Source organism: Bidens hawaiensis, unplaced genomic scaffold (genome assembly GCF_021521415.1).
Source record: "Bidens hawaiensis isolate Kalapana, Puna unplaced genomic scaffold, B.hawaiensis_p1.1 tig00005808_1, whole genome shotgun sequence".
In the NCBI taxonomy this organism is placed as follows: Eukaryota; Viridiplantae; Streptophyta; class Magnoliopsida; order Asterales; family Asteraceae; genus Bidens; species Bidens hawaiensis.
Genome location: NW_027491383.1, coordinates 1,071,426 through 1,093,444, shown reverse-complemented (window position 1 = coordinate 1,093,444; position 22,019 = coordinate 1,071,426). Strand labels below are relative to the sequence as shown.

The 22,019-nt window shown below is 33.6% G+C and overlaps 1 protein-coding gene across 1 annotated transcript; it reads right to left on the bottom strand.

The window, feature by feature from the left end:
- Positions 1 to 6,211: 6,211 nt before the first annotated feature.
- On the bottom strand, positions 6,212 to 7,446 carry LOC143630766 (BAG family molecular chaperone regulator 8, chloroplastic-like). The gene is made up of 2 exons (XM_077099688.1): positions 6,913 to 7,446; positions 6,212 to 6,847 (listed from the first exon to the last, which is right to left on the bottom strand). Exons 1-2 carry the CDS (start codon positions 7,444 to 7,446, stop codon positions 6,266 to 6,268), a joined length of 1,116 nt encoding a protein of 371 aa, XP_076955803.1. The 3' UTR covers positions 6,212 to 6,265.
- Positions 7,447 to 22,019: the final 14,573 nt, after the last annotated feature.

Genomic DNA, 22,019 nt, shown 5'->3' with positions numbered 1-22,019 from the left:
GCGGAGCTGGCGATGGTTGCAGGTGGTGGCGGATCCGGCGGTGGTTGCAGGTGGAGGCGGATCCGGCGGTGGTTGCAGGTGGAGGCAGAGCCGGTGGTGGTGTGCTACAGCGGCTGTGATGGTGTTGCGGGTGGTGGTGACGGGAGGTGATGGTGGATATTATAGAGAGAGAGGAGAAGTAAGATAGGACAGGGTGAGTGGTGATGAATGATAGATTGATAGATGAATGAAAGAGGTTATTATTTATTTTTGTAAACTTTTTATTTATTTTAGTTTTAATTATTAAATATATATATAAGAAATTACAAAACTACCCTCATGAACCTTGCACATGACTGAATTTAATGAGAAAAATTAACAGGGTTAGTGTCAAAGGGCGTAGCATAATAAGGATTTGAAACATAATGTATGTTTTCTGCTATTTCTTTTGCTAAAGGACGTCTACTGAAAAAACGTTCAAACATAAAGGACGTCTTTTGTCATTTTGTCTTAAAATTAATACATAAAAATCCAAAAGAGTTAAAACCTAAATATAATCAAGACTTGAGCTTGAGCTCGGTCTCGACAACTAAACGAGCTTTATTTGAGCCTCGGTTCGGCTCGTTTCAAGTTGTATATCAATCCGATCTCGAGTAGCTTACGAGCGGGCAGCCCGTTTGTCAGTGGCATATCCAAACATAAATTTCAGGGGTAGCGTTCAAAATTTTTTTTACCGTATTTCATATAATGTAAACGAAACAAAAGTAGAAACACGATAATAAATAAAAGAAACACATCGGTGAAAATTTCTCCCCTTCTGTTTTTGAAAGTTTGTAATCTAGTCATTATTCATTATACCTTCTTTTATTTTATCAAACGTTTCTCTTTCGACCGCACAAATTAAAGCATTGTTCAAATACTCATCACCCATTCGCTTGCACAAACCCGTATCGATAAGCTTCATTTTCCAACGCTAGCTTCAATATTCGATAAACCAAAGGAAAAGTGGTGTGCTTTTCGGTTTCCACCATTACACGAGCAATGTCACACATTCTATCAAATTTTGCAAATGTATCATCTTCTTTTAAAGTATGATAAAAGGTTGTACGATCACCTAAAATACACCATCTTTCTTCATTACTAAAAGACAAAATGGCAAAAGACATCCTTTATGTTTGACCTGATTTTCATTAGACGTCCCTTAATGAAAGAAATAGCAAAAGCATTAACTCATGTTTCAAATTTGTTTTACGTTACGTCCTTTGTCACTAACCCAGTTAATTTTTCTTGTTAAATCTGGTCATGTGCCTTGCACATGAGGGCAGTGTGGTCATTTACCCTTTTAAGGAATATTTGTGTAATTAAACTAAACATTTGACATTTTGAAACAATAAATTTATTTTTCAATAAAATAAAAAAATATATAAAGTGGGTTATCTTCATCATCACCATCCCCTCCCCAGATTCATCACCAGTCACTACCATTCAACCCATCACCACAAAAACCGGTTTTCCGGCGAGGGGTCCCATAAGCCCCACATCATCCTCCAGCCGTCCATCAATTCTCCACCACCATGTTGATCGGTTTTCCGGTCACCATCGTCCTCTATTTTCCGCCATACCGCCTCACCGGAAAAACGAAGTAGCCGAAATATAAAAGAGGCTTTGGATGTTCACCACCACATCTTCACCATCACCGTCCTCACTTGCCACCCACTCCACCATTGTCCACCACCATCGCATCCACCTTAAGTAACCACTGCCACCATTGCCGGATTTGTAACTTGACCCTAGAACCCAAATTCACCAAACCACAAAACCTAATTAACCTACAACAATAATTCAACATAATCGAAGCAACCACCTGCACACCACACCACCAAACAACGATAATAACACCATAGCTTATCAGGTATGAAATTAGGGTTTCCGGCGAAAAACAACCATAACGCCGTTAAGATCTGAAATTAGGGTTTCCGGCGGAACCCTAATCGAGGTTTTGGTACACTTACCGTGCCTTTATTCATTTTACCGCTAGTCCGATTGAACTTCTAACCATCGTCTAAGGCTTCAATCACCACCAATCGTTGCAAAAGGGGGCTTCTTCTGGTCGCCGGAAAACGAGAAGGGTTGCACCCTCTGCTGTCGTCGCAAACCACCATCCTCGTGATGCCCAAACCACGTTACTATGTACCGGTTTTGTGGCTGCCCTGATGGTGGTGCTGTTAGTGACGGTGGCATGTGGATGTGATGGTGGCTAGGAGAGATAGAGTGAGAGAAAGAGATGGGGATAGAGAGTGTAATTGTTATATAATTTTTTTAGTTATTAAATAAAATGTGAAGTTACAAATATACCCTCATGTGCCTTGCATATGGCCATATTTAACTAGAAAACTTAACTCAATTATTGACAAAGGACGTAACGTGACAGGGATTTGAAACATCAAATATGTTTTCTGCCATTAGTTTTGCTAAAGGATGTTCATTGAAAAAACGATCAAACGTAAAGGAAGTCTTTTGCCATTTTGTCTTACTAAAATCATACGAATACATCTATGAAAATGTCACTATTTTAGATATGTTAAACTTGGAAAACGAATCTCATAGATTTAAACTAGACACATTTTCTAACAAACTAGTTGAGACCTCATTGAATCTATTTCCATGTTTTTGACTTCGCATATCCAAGACCGTATTAAAAACTTCAACCTCAAAATGATAATTCTATTGAACAAGTTTCTGTTTGATGTTTCTCGTTTAAACAAAAGAGAAAAAAGGCTAACGGTTTTTATTTGCTTTGAGCTACAAACATTTTTTAGGCTTTACTTGATTTGAACTTTTTAAAAAAATGATGATTTTGCTGAACCTATTTCTGTTTGAGCCTGTTTAAGTTGATGTTTCTCGTTCAAACAAAGAAAAAAAAAGTTAATAATTTTTATTTGCTTTTGGCTATAAACTTTGTTTGGGCTTTATATGATTTGAACTTTTAAAACGGTTGGGCTTTAAACAGGTAACGTAATATTTTTCAGGGGTAACGAAATACGAAAACTAACCCAAAAAGAAAAAAAATTACACAAGTAACGAAAAGTTGAGAGGTAATGAATGCTACCCCTAGTTGTGAGCAGCATCCGCCACTACCGTTTGTACCCCTGTTATACACTAAGTTGTAAACAAACAATTATATAAATTTAACAGGGAGGTGTCCAAATTAAAACCAAAAAACTGTGAATCGGATGATGGAGTTGTACCTTTTGTTTTTAATGAGATATGAAAATAAGTTATGTAACCGTCTACCTACTATCTCATTAAATTATCAATGCACTAGGCACAAGTGGTTTTGCGATTCTTAACATAAAATTGATTGTGTAAAGAATGTGTCTCAATTCAGATACAAACATTTTAATTAGAGGTGGCAAATGGGTCGGGTCGAACGGGTCATGGGTCGAAATGGGTTTGAGTCGAAACGAGTTTGAATCAACTAAAAAAATGGTTGTTTTGGTTTGGATTAGAATTAGTTATGGTTGGAACAAGTTAGAACGGGTTTAAAGTTTTTTATTTTTATTATCTTTTTTTTTGAACGAGAATAGCGAAAGAAGCATTTTAGTATTTTTAAATTTTTTGTTTTTTATTTATATTTTGAGTTATAATTTTTTTTATTTTTTTTTTGAATTTTTTTCTAAAGGGTTTTCTATTAAGATAAAAATCCCCTCAAAAAATATTCAAACATAATAATAAAAAAATCATAACTCAAAATATAAATAAAGATAAAAAAAATAAAAAAACTAAAACGTTTCCTCCGTTGTCCTCGTTTCATAATAGAAAATAAAAAAAAAACCACCAAGAAATTGAACCGAAACCGAAAAATCGACGGAAATGAAACCAAAAGCCAAAACCGAACCAAATCAATCGAAATAAAAAAAATCGATCAAAACGAAACTAAAAAATTTGAAACCAAACAAAAACGAAACTAAAAGGAGGACCAAAATGAAACAAAAAACCAAAAACGAGTCTGGAATCGACCAGAAAGAAACCAAAACACAACCCGTCCTGTGTGAAAACTTGTGTTGGCTTGAAACCGAACCGAACCCGTTCCAATCTCAAAACCGTTTCGTGTCGAAACCTGTATCGTGCGGAAACTTGTTCCGATCTGAAACCTGCCACATTTCCTTAGGACACTAACCCACATCGGCCCATTTCTTTGAATATGTCGACCCATTTTGACCCGAAATAACAAGATGAAATTTCAAATGACCCCTTTTAACCCATTTAATAAAATCTATTACCTAAACCAACCCATTTAATTTTTAAAAAATGGTTTGGGTCAAGATTGTCACCCCTAATTTTAATTAGACATGTTTAAAATTAAGTGCATATTATAAGATAAATCCATCAACTTGTTGGACCTATTTACATAGTCTTACAACTTGCTTACCATTATCCATTTACGACTTGACTATAATATTGTGAACCGTTTGCCACCCGTTTAACTCGTTTAGTTAAATAGATCACTCAAGTGGTGTTTAGATTCTATTGTTTTAAGCGTGTTTGGGTTATGTTTAATACATTTGACACCAATAAATATATAGATCGTGTTTGGGTTCATCAATTAAACATACTAAATAGACAACCAAACATGATTTCAACCCTAGACATCATGGCTTCCACATGTTTTGCTTTTGTTTTCTTTTGACACCATCAAAATGGCTGATTTGTTCATTCTTGACCTATTAATTTGTAACTGAACCACCAACACTAACGGTTTCTAGTTTAAGGGGCTGGAGACCTGACCATCAAGTCTGGTTTTGAAAATATGAATTAAGAAAATATTAAATACTTTATTTTGAATAATATTAGTGCTACATGATCAATTCAGTTACCTAGATGAAACCAACCTATATAGTATAACCTTGGGATCCAAATAGCTTAAAACCACTAACTCACCAAAACCACGTACACGAATGTAAGTATTCAACTCTCCAGCCCATAATTTTCTTTCTAATATTTGTAGTAGAGCTGGCGTATCGTGTATACTCGCATACGATAAAACACTAACATGAAACATGTATACCTGTACACGACACGAAAACTTATCGTGTATCTGTATCCCAAACCCGAACACGAACATGTTAATACCAGGTATACATGATAAGACATGATAAGAGCTGTTTGAAACACATATTTAACAACCTGCTTAGAAGGGTTCAGTCGTTCAGTGGCCGGTGGCACTTCTGCAACTCAAGGATCCAGAGAGGGAGAATCGGAAAAGGGTTTGTGCATCGTCTGCTTGATGTTGGATTGGTATGATGTGTGTCGTGTTCAATTGTTCATTTGATTAGAATAAAAATGTAGGTATAAAATAATCTTCAAGGAATTTGATGGAGACCCTAACAATCGATGCGAAAATTGGCTGGAAAGTCGCAATCTGGAACTTCCGAGAATGATGCTACTGATGTCGATTGAATTTATCAGGGATCGAACGGGAGGCCACGAAATAGAGCCTTTCAATGGTGGTTTTTGCGGTTTTGGCGCTTCGAGAAAGAAGAAAGAGTTGGTTCCACACTTTTGACGCTTGAAGGGAGAAGAAAGAGGCCACTAAAATTATTTGTCAGTTGTCACTGATTGTGAATAATCTTGACCATATTAGGATGTTCGTTTTACCTTCCTTTTATTGGTTTGTAAGTTTTTTCATGGTTGCCAGGAACCGGCATGAAGAAGTCATAGACGCGTGATGGACAATGTCGAGTGACTAATCCCTACAGCCGTTTATTTTCTTTTATCCATCAGAACCATTCACGTTAAACTCATGGAACCCCAGAATGATAATTAACCTTCAGGAAGTTATGATAGAAAACCAATGGAAACAAGATTCGGAATGAAAACCATCCTAAAGGGTATTCATGTGCCTACCACTGCACCAACCACCCTCTGAGATTCGTCTCCATCGGTTAGGAACCTCGGTTCGTGCTCTTACATTCATTTTTGAACATATGGAAGAGCATTTTTGAACATATGACCGATTTAACAAGACGGAACAATAAGATACGCAAATGGATAAACAGTTGAAGCATCTGACTAATCAATACAAAATCCACACAAAAACATCTTTGAGTTCTATATGAGAGCTCGAATCAAGCCATAAACATAACTCAGTTAGAACACATACTAACAACCTCAAAACAAAATAACAAACACCTAGAAAAATGGCAAAACAATAAAAACTACAAGGAAAAAAAAAGAAATACCTTTCCACATAATAGCCCTTCCAAGTCTAGCTCACTGAGTCAACTCAGTACTCCATTTTTGCTGGCAATGGAGCAGAGAACACAAAAGTATCACCTTCATCATCATCATCTTCTTCTTGATCAGGCTGATTCTTTTTTATTCTATGATGAGCTCTTGTTCTCAAATTCTTTCTTAGATCCATATCATTTCCACTCATTTCCGAAGACTCGTCTTCTTCAACTTCCGTATCTTTCAAAGAAACACCGATTTCCTCAACTTCAACTTCATCATCATCATCATCGTTACCATTGTCACTCGAAACACGGCCATAACCACTTTTAAACAACCTACAAACATTCTCATTTTCATCAAAGGTCACATTTTTCTTCACTGTTGGTTGAGTTTTCCCCAAATCCCCTTTTCTAATTTGAGAAACACCGGACCCATTTTCATCAACTCGATTAACGCATTTTCTCGCATTTCTCAAATTATCAAGAAATTTTCTTTCTTGATACCCAAATTCTTTCTTAGAACTGTTGACATTTTTGACCGAAAACACTTGTTTTTCCGCATCAATTAACTCCATGAATCGAATCAATTCTCGACTGATTGATCGTTTACCGTCTCTGATCATCGGATCACTCCCCTGAACTCAAAAACCCTAATTAAAAATAAAAAGAAGTAGTTAGTGAGTGGTGGCTTATTAAATACCTGAATAGAATCGAGTTTGATGAGCAAGCCCATGGATTCGCGAGAAATGGTGTGAGGATGGAAGCGGGGTTTGGATGATTTGAGGCGATTGAGAGCTGATTTGATGAGTGCGAGGTGTTGAAGGCGACGGAGGGTTGCGGATCTTCGGACGAGGTAGGCTCGGAAGTGAGTTTGGATGGTGCGGGCGGCGGCGTCACGGAGGGATGGAGGTTGTTTGCTGCGGCGGCGGAGGAGGGTGGACTCCAGGGCGGAGATGCGGTGGATGAGGGAGGAAACGGTGGCTGGGTTTGCTTGTTGGTGGGGGTAATTTTGATGGGTTTGGGGTGGTGGGTATTGGTGGATTTGAGGAGGCTGTTGGGTTGAAACAGAGTGGAATAGTGGGTATTGGTGTATTTGAGGAGGAGGGTGTTGGGTTGAAACAGAGTGGATTATTGGGCAGTGGGTGGTGGAGTAACACATGGTGCAGTGGTACTGGCAGGTGGTGGTGGTGGTGGTGGTGGTGTGGTGGCAGTGGCATTGGTGGTTAGTGGCCATCGATGATCGGAATCTGAATAATTGGGGGAAATTAAACGAGTTTGGAAAAAGAAAGAGAGTGGAGTGTAGGTTTTATTCTGACTGCTAGTATAGTATATAGTATAGTATAGTATAGTATATAGTATAGTTAGTATAGTATAGTATAGTATAGTATATAGTATAGTTAGTATAGTATAGTATAGTATAGTATATTAGGAAGGAATTTTGTCTTCTTCTTGCTTTTTGTTTAAGATGACAAATTGGGAAGACCCATCAAACTTATTTCGTTATTTTTTACCAAGACTTTGAAAGAAAAATACGACGTTTGAAAGATAAAAGAATGTGGCATGCTACATGTATAATAAAAATAGAAAATTATTAATTTTTTTCAAATAATGTGGTAAAGAAAAAGAAAATTATATCATGAATAATGTCACGGTGTCAAGCTCAAGTTCGCCGCATAAATGTGTAATAAGTTGAGTAAATACTACCTTTCATTCGATTCTGACAATGATTTTAGTAATGAGATGCACGACGTAACATGGTGAAATCAAACAAACCTATGCTATTTATAAGAGAAGAGAACTTATCAAGTAAGATTTGTAGGGACTTATGTTACATATATTTGTGAGTTTGTGGGAATTGTTAGATAGTAGATTTAAGTTTGCCCATTAATGGTGTGAGCATAAATGCATCATAAAGCATATGTTGAAAATCAAGTCCACTTTGTGACAAGGGTATAGAGTTGGGTCGATCATTAAGATATGACGGCTGAGACGGGCAAAAATTTAGTTGTGAGTGTTGCTAAAGCCGCTAGTGGGGGGGGGGGGGGGGGAGAGAATTGTATTTAAGAAGAAACTCAACAAGTAGACATGTCTTAGGATTTGAATTTATCCTTAGATAAAAGAGTTGGTGACATTGAAACGAATCACTAAACTTGAAAGTTAAGTCGTTTTCCTCCAATTGTTAGATGTTTAGGAACTGAGTTTAGAGAAGATGGAATGATGTGAAAGCTGCCATAAAAGCGATGATCAAAGAGGAGATCATTGAGCTACAGAAAGAGATGGATTATAACAAGAAAACGATTTCACTTATTATTACTCTATATCTATCTAACTGCACATGATATTCATCTATTCAAGTCATTTGCATGCATGGAGAGACCAACAAGTCTATCCAAATTTTGAATTTATAGAGATGATAGAAAATGTGTAAAGACTAAAAGCAAGTAAGCTAGCATCAACTACTCACAAATTTCCATAATAGTGATTGGGTAATGGAAATGTCAGCGACATTCATAGTTGTTTTCTCGACCATGACAACTTCAAGGCAAAGCCACAGTTGCAATGGTGGTTTACAAAACTTTTGATGGTTGTCAATTTATCTCAGTTATGCCGTATTACTATATTATGATAGTTTAATACGTGTTAATAGAACCCGAGCGACTTATATTTGATGTGTTACTCTTGTCTACGTACTCTATGTGTGTAATCAGCATAGCATGTTGTGCCATGGGTGTATTAAGTAACATTTTTCATTTGCACATGATAACATCGATACAGCACAAACAAATAAATATCTATGAGTCATCAATTGTAAATTCAGTCTTTTGCTCTACATAATCATGTGTATGCCTCATCATCAAGTAAAAATAATTGTGTTCATAGTAATATATCATCCTACGCATTGATGCAGATTAAATATGTTTGTATACCACCTTGATATACGTATCGTTTCATGAAAAAATACGCATTCCGGCTATGTATATTTGGGAAAACTTAAAATACAAAAAGAGACAAAAATGAGAAGGGTGAGAAGGATTTGTGGCCACACAAAAAACCCTTCAAAAAAAATTCCAAAAAATGAATAAAAAAAATCATAACTCAAAACATAAATAAAAAAATTAAAAAATTAAAAAAAAAACAAAAATGTTTCCTTCATCATTCTCGTTCAAAAAAAACGAAAAGACACAATGTAGAGACAAAAACACAATGACGAAAATGAACAAAAGACACAATTATAACTAAAAAAAGACACAATAAATCGCAAAATATAACACAATGCCAAACAAAATATAACACAATGTTGACTGGTATAACACAATATCAAGAAAAAAAACACAATGTTAAAGAAAAAAGACACAATCAATGACGAAAATAAACACAAAACATAATGATAAACAAAAAAGACATAATGGTCTTTTTCACTCAACATTGTGTCTTTGTCGAGTTTTTTTTTAAGAACGAGAAAGACGGTGGAAACATTTTTGTGTTTTTACTTTTTTTTGTTTTTTAATAAATTTTGAGTTATGATTATTTATTTATTTTTAATTTTTTAAAGGGTTTTTTGTGTGCCTATAAATCCTTCTCATTTTTGTCTTCCTTTGTAGAATAACTCGAACCATATATAATTATAGTAGAAATGTCTGGTCTTAAACAACTTAGTTTAAGACGAACTAGATTAGTACCAAGTGCAAACATAAAGGAGACATGGTAAAATGTCATAGTCTATACATATCTATCTATCTCCAGATCTTAATAACATGACCTTTGTTTCTTTTTTGACTTGTACTCCCTTGACGGACCCATAACCATTTGACCTTGACTTTGTACTCCGTCGTGTTCATCCAACGATGGAGATCTTTTGATGGAATGACACCTCATATGACCGTACAAAGCCCTCACTGATTCAAAACCCTTACCACATTTACTGCACACGCTGTTCTTCATCTTCATTGAAACTTTCACAGAATTCAGATCATAATCATCGCTCGAAGAACAAACCCTCCAAGAGGGTTTCGGATTCTGTCTCAAAGCAGGTTCTTGTTGACTTTTGTTGACCAATTGATCGTTTTCTTGAACACTCTGTTTTCTTATCAGCATTGTTAAAGAGATCAAAACCCTTTTCGCCATTAATGGTTTCTTGAAAACCCTCTGTTTTACAGGCTGTAATTAGCGCTATATGACGCCTCATGTTGCCTCCAAGCTTTTTGCCATTCTGTTTACAGAATCTGGAAATATAACACTTTTGTTCTTGATCTTGATTCATGGTTCAAGATCAAGATTTAAGAGAATGAACGGAGAGGGTTTCCGATTTTGAATTTTGAATTGTATTCAATTTGGAAATTATAAACGCTAACCCTAAATTGAAGTTGCTAGAATAGGAAAGAATAAGAGGAGGATTAGGATAGGGTACTACTAGCGACACCCACCACACTTGTCACACCCCAACCTAAGGCGGAAATGCCGGGGCGTGATCAGATTGCTCACAGCTCGAAGATACTATCATAAATATAAATAACAATATCTAATTAATTATTTTGTTCAAATAATACACACGATAATCAAATACAACCAAAAAATTCAAATAACTAAATACAACAAGTCTAAATCCATGTATGTCTTCATTATAATCCTAAGGTCTTTCTAAGTGTGCATCCTTCAACTCAGGCAACCTGCATATGCGTAGAAAATGGAGTTTTGTCAACAAACATGTTGAGTGAGATGATCACCAATTTTGACACAACAAATAGTTATATAATAAATAAATAATAAATGATAAGTGTTAAATGGCAAACCAATCTTTGAGGTAATAATCAATCAAACCATAACAAACCAAAACCAAGTTGTACTCGTATGCCAATGAATCGTTGCCAAGCGAATCGGGCATTGATTACAATGACTAAATTGTCGGTTTACCTTTACCAAGCGAATCGGGCTCTGGTTACTAAGACGGTCGTATGATCATACTAATGAGAACCCAATACAAGGGGATATATTGGACCTCTCCAAAAGTTATCAATTAAACAATTAAACATGTAGCAGTTAGCAAATAGTATTCAACTGATATTCACAAAATAATTATGTTAGCGATTTTGAGTATATATATAGAATAGAAAATATGAGTAAGTACGCATATGTCCCCAAAACGTTAGAAAACAGTGTATAAAAAGGGGAATGATCAAACTCACCTGATCGAATAAGCCAAGCGGGAATGTTTACGACAAGAACGATAATCACACTCCTCGAGAATTACCGACAAGAATCCTAATTAAATAATGTTATGAGTGAATTATAAATGATGTAATACGTAAAATGAATTTAGGATTTCGATGTGATTTGAGTTACAATTATGATTGGTAGTTATGGATTGAACGTTGATCTCTACAGATTATTGTTATCGTTTAATTATAAAATCATTGTTTTACGTATAATCGAACTTACAATTAATTAGTTTTTGAATAGATATAAGATGAAATCTATTATAATAATAACCGTTTAAATATATTATCATCATAAATTTATATCTGGGACTTCTTAACGAAAGCCGATGGTAAAAATATTTAATACGTTTTATCATGTTAAATACGTTTATTAGGATTTTATTTAAAATAAATAATACATACATATATATATATATATATATATATAATAACTATGAGAGAATTTATAAAGACGTTTTTACAATGAGAACATCAATTTTTAGTGTCGGGTTTTAATAAAATAGGGATGATTTAATAAATAAATATACACTTATAATACATATATATATATACACACACGAAAACTTGTATCGAAACTAGCCGACACGAAACGCTTAACTTTTATGACGTTGGCTTAACAAAAATATTGTTTATTTAACATTTAATATTAATTATAATATATATTATAGCTATTTAAAATATATTAAAAAAACAATGAAAATCAAATTATCCAAAAATAATGGGCTGGCCAGGACTCGAGCCCGCGCCGTGGCCGGCTTGAAGAGCTGAACACACACACCCTAGCCATCCGCGCTAGGGTGTTAGTTGATTAAAGCTTCTAAATTGTTTAATATATGCAGCAAGTAATTATAATCAGTTTGTTCATGAACCCTAGATCATGCAATCGCTCAATCTGTTAGTCGTTAGTTAAATTAATATTAGGGCTATTGATCAGCATATCAAAACGAACCTGTACATATAATTTATTACCTATTTGGAGGATTATACACGGCTTAATTGAATCACATCAGTGCCGACATAAAAGACGACGAACAGGGGTGGACGGCCAAAACTGCTACAATTAAGTTTAGGGGTTTGGTTCGCGCTGATATTAGGAACGTGCAGAAACGAGGAACTGTGTTATAGTTAAGCCTAATTTATATACTCAAATCCTAAATTAGGACGGTTTAACAAACAAATCAATACGTATTAATTTGGATCATGTTTCTTAATTAAAAGGTTGGTTTAGGCCGATAATGATACGGAAGATCGCAATCACAATCCAATTCTTAATTTAGAACGATAGTTGTGCTCAAGTAATTTAAACGGGTCATGGATTTGGGTTACGGATACGGGTTTCGGATCTGGTAAAGGGGTTAGGAAGATAATAATTAAAAGTTGCTTTTTAGTCCCTAGAGAATTGATGTGGATACAATAAGGGTTAAAGTTTTAGTTTCGGGTTAAAAACGAGCATTTTTTAAAAGTTAAACATATATTAAATAAGTATATAAACAATTATAAATTTTATATTAATGTCTCGATATACGTGCTTACTTTTTGTTGTTAAAATTTCCCGAACATAAAACGGTCGGATAGTAGGTGTAAATTTGTATGCGGAAAACCCGAGTTGTTACAGTCTCCCCTACTTTAGGGAATTTCGTCCGGAAATTAAGGAAAACCAAAACATCATCGTTTTGAAAACAAATTAAACTTTATATGAAATATCATAACTTAGAACTTATAATAACCGAAGCAACTCTTCAAATGACAATCCAATAAGGGCACTTATATATAGGATGTACCATCGGCGTATCCACAATGTCCTTATAATTTCATCATTCGTACCGTTACCCAAATTACTTTCGGTTCTAAATCATGACACACAATTTTACGTGTTATGATTTTCATGCGAGGAATTAAATAATTATGTTTCGGACCATAATTACTTTTAACGTCGGATGGTCCACATAACTCGTTTCATCATGTGTGTTATAAAACATTGACAATAAAATCTTAAGAGAACATAATTATTTTTAATAATTCTAAATATAGTTTCAGATGATAATCAATAAATGTTCGAGTTGAATTAATAAAACCGTGAGATTTCAAAAACCTCTTTTGCTTTAAAAAATAAAATTGAAGAAAATAGATTTAGTGAAACAGATATTATCGTGATAATCGAGATTAAGGAAATGAGATGGAAATACAAGATCCTAATAGATTAACTTCGATAAGGGAATTTTACTCAGTAGATGAATTACGTGAAGGTTTAATTTATAACAAATAGTTAATTGCATGCGGAGTCCTTAAAGATCGTATTCTTTAGGAATGAAGTTCTTAAGATCGAAAATATAAGTTTATTTGGCGAGTCGAGTTTAGTTAATTTAAGTACTTATGAGTGTAAAGAGAAATTAATACAAAGTCGTAGCTTTTCAAGTTTGTGATTTTGAGATTTAGATTAATTTGATTAAGATATTCTAAAATATTATAAAAATTAGTAGTTTAATAATTTAATTATTAATGAAAATGCGAAAATATACGTACTTGAATAAATCGTTATTAGGTTAAATTAGGAAGCGGATATTCCCGAATCACTTAGATAGTCCTATTTCAATTAAACCTTTAGAATTAGATAAAATATAAAGTAGGTAATAAAATTAGATTAAATTGGGAATTCGTGGATTTTTCCTTTTTCATAAAATTGTTATAAATATTAGGAAGTAAGTAATTTGAATTATCAAAAATGGAAATTTGAGTAAATAATAAATTCTAAATTAAAGTGAAGCATATAAGAAATTGAGATAAATACGAGGCTAGGTATGCATGAACCAGCATGACTATTCTAACAACTACGAAATTATCATTTAAGACGTTCAGAATTTTCAAAAACTCAAAGTAGGGAGTTGAAATATTAACGATGAATGTTCAATCAAAAGGTCAATTTAATAATAAAAGTTAAATTAATTAATGGAAACTTTTTTTTTTTAAATTTAAAAATGGAATTTAAATTTTGAGAATACATAATTTAGTTTAATAATAATAAAATTTACAATAATTGAATTTTAAAGATTTATAGAGTGGAAAATAAATTGTCAAAACCATCATGATATTAAGAAAAACAAGAGATAATAAAATATTTTTAGTTTAATGTTGAGAATAAGGATTTAAATGTACTTAAAAATTTATAGTTTGAGGATATGGATATAATTAAGAAAATATAGTTTAAATAATATTTTAACGGATATAAGTTAGTATAAGATTTCTTGTTCGGTATATTTTAGTTTTGTCGAGGTTGGCGGTCGTTTGGTTAACGGAATACAGCAGCAAACTCTTTGTCGATTCTAGTAGTCGAACAGCAATCACGAGAAGCAGGTGAACAGCGTTGATTACGATGATTCCTTAAGGAAGACATTCTACGAGGACCAAGGATGAAATTTTAAAGAAATGATGGGTAAGTTGTGGGAATGAGTTGATATGAAATAATGGGGATGCGTATGTATATGTATTAGTATTAGTGAAAACTCAAGGACGAGTCAAGAATTAGAATAATATGTATGAGTTTAGAGCATTTAAGTAAAAAATGTTTTATAAAATTTTCCAAAAATAAAATAACCAAGCATATCAAACGAGTTGACCTCCCATGAGCTTTCCATGGAAATTTGAATGGCCCAACTAAATAAACAACATAAAGTTTGTGAATTGGCCTTCCATGAGCATCCCATTGCATTTTGATGGCCCAATTCAAATCACGTGTAATAAACAATTAAGTTGTTCAGCCCATGAGCGTGTACATGGCATTTAACTGACCCAACTAATTAACGAATTATCGAATCAATGGAGTTGTTCGGACCATGAGCGTTACATGGTATTTAACCGACTCAACTAAATATCGAATCAACGAATCAAATATAAGTAGTTGGTGTATCTCGAGAACCACCCCGGACAATACGTTCCAACAAAAAAATCAAATCAAAAACTATTTAAGAAATGAATAGTTTGAGTGCCCATGGATTTTCCATGGATTTTTCACCCAACTAAGCATTTAAAATAATTTAAAACAAAATTTTGAAGTATAACCGTCTAGCCGGTAATGTTTACCATGTAACCGATTAGCCGATTACGGGTACCACTTGAAGTTATGTGGTTATGCCAGATTTGTCATACTCCCACGCTTCAAGGTGAAAGAGCAAAACACGGGAATTCTTAAGGAATTTCCCACAATAAAAGATAATCTACCAAAAATTAAGAGGATTTAAAAATATTTTGAAAGTAGAGTCATAACCTCAGAATTTGTGTGTGTGTGCAACAAATAAACAAGATAAATACAATTTAAATAATTAATCTAAGCAAGCTGTAAACAATTTATTAAATAGCACATAAGACAGTTTAGATAAGCACGTATAGGGTTCCTAACATATGTCTAGTACCATTTCTAATGACCTATCTTATAACTTTCGTCTCTGATACCAATCTGTCACAACCCAACCTAAGGCGGAAATGCCGGGGCGTGATCCGATTGCTCACAGCTCGAAGATACTATCATAAATATAAATGACAATATCTAATTAATTATTTTGTTTTAATAATACACACAATAATCAAATACAACCAAACAATTCAAATAACTAAATACAACAAGTTTAAATCCATGTATGTCTTCATTATAATCCTAAGGTCTTTCAAAGTGTGCATCCTTCAACTCAGGCAACCTGCATATGCGTAGAAAATGGAGTTTTGTCAACAAACATGTTAAGTGAGATGATCACCAATTTTGACACAACAAATAGTTATATAATAAATAAATAATAATTGATAAGTGTTAAATACGCAAACCAATCTATGTGGTAATAATCAACCAAACCTTAACAAACCAAAACCAAGTTGTACTCGTGTGCCAATGAATCGTTGCCAAGAGAATCGGGCATTGATTACAATGACTAGATTGTCGGTTTACCTTTACCAAGCGAATTGGGCTCCGGTTACTAAGATGGTCGTATGATCATACTAATAAGAACCCTATACAAGGGGATAGTTGGACCTCTCCGAAAGTTATCAATTAAACAATTAAACATGTAGCAGTTAGCAAATAGCAATCAACTGATATTCACACAATAATTATGTTTGCGATTTTGAGTATATATATAGAATAGAAAATATGAGTAAGTACGCATATGTCCCCAAAACATTAGAAAACAGTGTATAAATAGGGGAATGATCAAACTCATCTGATCGAATAAGCCAAACGGGAATGTTTACGACAAGAACGATAATCACACTCCTTGAGAATTACCGACAAGAATCCTAATTAAATAATGTTATGAGTGAATTATAAATGATGTAATACGTATAATGAATTTAGGATTTTGATGTGATGTGAGTTACAATTTTGATTGGTAGTTATGGATTGAACGATTGATCTCTACAGATTATTGTTATCGTTTAATTATAAAATCATTGTTTAAAGTATAATCGAACTTACAATTAATTAGTTTTTGAATAGATATAAGTTGAAATATATTATAATAATAACCGTTTAAATATATAATCATCGTAAATTTATATCTGGGACCTCTTAACGAAAGTCGGTGGTAAAAATATATTTAATACGTTTTATCATGTTAAATACGTTTATTAGGATTTTGTTTAAAATAAATAATACATACATATATATATATATATATATATATATATATATATATAATATCTAATAATTATGAGCGAATTTATAAAGGCGTTTTTACAACGAGAACATCAATTTTTAGTATCGGGTTTTAATAAAATAGGGATGATTTAATAAATAAATATACACTGATAATACATATATATATATACACACACACACACGAAAACTTGTATCGAAACTAGCCGACACGAAACGCTTAACTTTTATGATGTTGGCTTAACAAAAATATTGTTTATTTAACATTTAATATTAATTATAATATATATTATAACTATTTAAAATATATTAGAAAAACAATGAAAATCAAATTATCCAAAAATAATGGGCTGGCCGGGACTTGAGCCCGCGCCATGGCCGGGTTGAAGAGCTGAACACACACACCCTAGCCATCCGCGCTAGGGTGTTAGTTGATTAAAGCTTCTAAATTGTTTAATATATGCAGTAAGTAATTATAATCAGTTTGTTCATGAACCCTAGATCATGCAATCGCTCAATCTGTTAATCGTTAGTTAAATTAATATTAGGGCTATTGATCAGCATATCAAAACGAACCTGTACATATAATTTATTACCTATTTGGAGGATTATACACGGCTTAATTGAATAACATCAGTGCCAGCATAAAAGACGACGAACAGGGGTGGACAGCCAAAACTGCTACAATTAAGTTTAGGGGTTTGGTTCGCGCTGATATTAGGAACGTGCAAAAACGAGGAATTGTGTTATAGTTAAGCCTAAGTTATATTCTCAAATCCTAAGTTAGGACGGTTTAACAAACGAATCAATGCGTATTAATTTAGATCCTGATTCTTAATTAAAAGGTTGGTTTAGGCTGATAATGATACGGAAGATCGCAATCACAATCCGATAATGATCTGATTGCTCACAGCTCGAAGATACTATCATAAATATAAATGACAATATCTAATTAATTATTTTGTTTAAATAATACACACAATAATCAAATACAACCAAACAATTCAAATAACTAAATACAACAAGTCTAAATCCACGTATGTCTTCGTTATAATCCTAAGGTCTTTTTAATTTCCATCCTTCAACTCAGGCAACCTGCATATCCGTAGAAAATGGAGTTTTGTCAACAAACATGTTGAGTGAGATGATCACTAATTTTGACACAACAAATAGTTATATAATAAATAAATAATAAACGATAAGTGTTAAATGCGCAAACCAATCTATGTGGTAATAATCAATCAAACCTTAATAAACCAAAACCAAGTTGTACTCGTGTGCCAATGAATCGTTGCCAAGCGAATCGGGCATTGATTACAATTACTAGATTGTCGGTTTACCTTTACCAAGCGAATCAGGCTCTGGTTACTAAGACGATCATATGATCATACAAATGAGAACCCTATACAAGGGGATATGTTGAACCTCTCAGAAAGTTATCAATTAAACAATTAAACATGTAGCAGTTAGCAAATAGCATTCAACTGATATTCACACAATAATTATGTTTGCGATTTTGAGTATATATATATATAATAGAAAATATGAGTAAGTACGCATATGTCCCCAAAACGTGGGAATGATCAAACTCACCTGATCGAATAAGCCAAACGGAATGTTTACGATAAGAACGATAATCACACTCCTTGAGAATTATCGACAAGAATTCTAATTAAATAATGTTATGAGTGAATTATAAATGATGTAATACGTATAATGAATTTAGGATTTTGATGTGATGTGAGTTACAATTTTGATTGGTAGTTATGGATTGAACGATTGATCTCTACAGATTATTGTTATCGTTTAATTATAAAATCATTGTTTAAAGTATAATCGAACTTACAATTAATTAGTTTTTGAATAGATATAAGTTGAAATATATTATAATAATAACCGTTTAAATATATAATCATCATAAATTTATATCTGGGACCTCTTAACGAAAGCCGGTGGTAAAAATATATTTAATACGTTTTATCATGTTAAATACATTTATTAGGATTTTGTTTAAAATAAATAATACATACATATATATATATATATATATATATATATATAATAACTATGAGAGAATTTATAAAGACGTTTTTACAATGAGAACATCAATTTTTAGTGTCGGGTTTTAATAAAATAGGGATGATTTAATAAATAAATATACACTTATAATACATATATATATACACACACGAAAACTTGTATCGAAACTAGCCGACACGAAACGCTTAACTTTTATGACGTTGGCTTAACAAAAATATTGTTTATTTAACATTTAATATTAATTATAATATATATTATAGCTATTTAAAATATATTAAAAAAACAATGAAAATCAAATTATCCAAAAATAATGGGCTGGCCAGGACTCGAGCCCGCGCCGTGGCCGGCTTGAAGAGCTGAACACACACACCCTAGCCATCCGCGCTAGGGTGTTAGTTGATTAAAGCTTCTAAATTGTTTAATATATGCAGCAAGTAATTATAATCAGTTTGTTCATGAACCCTAGATCATGCAATCGCTCAATCTGTTAATCGTTAGTTAAATTAATATTAGGGCTATTGATCAGCATATCAAAACGAACCTGTAAATATAATTTATTACCTATTCGGAGGATTATACATGGCTTAATTGAATCATATCAGTGCCGGCATAAAAGACGACAAACAGGGGTGGACGGCCAAAACTGCTACAACTAAGTTTAGGGGTTTGTTTCGCGCTGATATTAGGAACGTGCAGAAATGAGGAATTGTGTTATAGTTAAGCCTAAGTTATATACTTAAATCCTAAGTTAGGACGGTTTAACAAAAGAATCAATACGTATTAATTTAGATCCTGTTTCTTAATTAAAAGGTTGGGCCGATAATGATACGGAAGATCGCAATCACAATCCAATTCTTAATTTAGAACGATAATTGTGCTCAAGTAATTTAAGCGGGTCACGGATTTTGGTTACGGATACGGGTTTCGGATCTGGTAAAGGGGTTAGGAAGATCATAATTAAAAGTTGCATTTTAGTCCTTAGAGAATTGATGTGGATACAATAAGGGTTAAAGTTTTAGTTTCGGGTTAAAAACGAGCATTTTTTAAAGTTAAACATATATTAAATAAGTATATAAACAACTATAAATTTTATATTTATGTCTCGATAAATGTGCTTACTTTTGGTTGTTAAAATTTCCCGAACATAAACGGTAGGATAGTAGGTGTAAATTTGTATGCGGAAAACCCGAGTTGTTACAACACGCACCCAATACACAGCGTATAGGGCTATACGCGGCGTATTAGGGTATGATTTGACGTCCTAGCTTGCAAAAGCTGGGCTCGGTTGTCATATCGTACCCTACTACGCCGCCTACAGCCCCTATACGCGGCGTATTGGGTTTTTTATATTATTGGAGCTCGGCTCCCCTCCCTCATCATCCTTTCTCTTTTCTTTTTTTTTACATCACCCTCACCCTCACTCTCACCCTCACCATCTTCATTCAACCAACAACACAACAACACATATTTTGGTATATGTAATGTCGTGGTTCAACCATTTGTTTTTGGAGTCGAACTAAGAGTTTAGATAAGCACGTATAGGGTTCCTAACAAATGTCTAGGACCATTTATAACGACCTATCTTATAACCTTCGGATCTGATACCAATCTGTCACACCCCAACCTAAGGCGGAATTGTCGGGGCGTGATCCAATTGCTCACAGCTCGAAGATACTATCATAATGTAAAAGTGACAATATCTAATTAATTATTTTAATTCAAATATACACACACGTTTACAAACATTACAAAACAATTCAAATAAATGATTATAAACATGATTTAACGATCGTCTTCATTATAACCTATGGTCTTGACTAAATATCCATACTTCAATTTAAGCAACCTGCATACGCATAGAAAATGAAGTTTGTCAACAACACATGTTGAGTGAGATGATCACCAATTTTGACACAACAAATAATAATACATATATATATATATGAAAGATAATTGATAAATGCGCAAACCAACCATGTGATAGTAATCAATCAAATCATAACAAAACATATATCAACCATGAACATAACCAAATCGTGCTAGTGTGCCAATGAATCGTTGCCAAGCGAATCGGGCATTGATTACAATGACTAAAATTGTCGTTTTACCTTTGCCAAGCGAATCGGGCTCCGGTTACTAAGACGGTCGTATGATCATACTAATGAGAATCCAAGACTTGACAGAAAACAAACACACTTAAACAAATAGCAATTAGCAAATAGCATTTAATTGATACAACACACAATGATCATGTTTGCGATTTGTTTGAGATATATATACGATAGAAAATATGAATAAGTACGCATATGTCCCCAAAACATTTGAAAATAGTGTATAAAAAGGGGAATGATCAAACTCGCCTTAAATCAATGATAAATGATCAATAAATGAGATTAAACGAGCTATGGAATAAGCGAGTCATCCACTAAAGGTCAAATGTTATAAATGATCAAAATATGAATATGTGAGATATGATAATACAATTAAAACCGAACTCGTGGCCGCTAGAATCAATCCAAACGGGCGTTTAAAACTCAAGTTATGTTATATTTAAGATTTAAGCGAGCTGGTACTGACCAGAATCCGAACAGCGGGTTGGGAGTCGGGTTTTGGTCAGTAGTCTTAAAATTTCGTTTCAAGAATAAAAGTATTCTGAACCGAACGTTGAATCCGACCAGAAGTATAAGAAAACGGATAGTCAAACTTGTTAACTATTATGCCCTTAAACGGGATTGAGTCCAATTGACCACCGAGACTCCCTCAATCGGAAAAAGTTGATTGAGGGATTTTGTTTTAGAGATAAAAATCTACAATATTGAAGAAGACAACTTACCCTAACAATTAATGGAACAAGAGATAATTGAGGTTAAAGGGTCTTGAAGCTTGAGAGTCAAACTGGAAGATGAAAGTTCT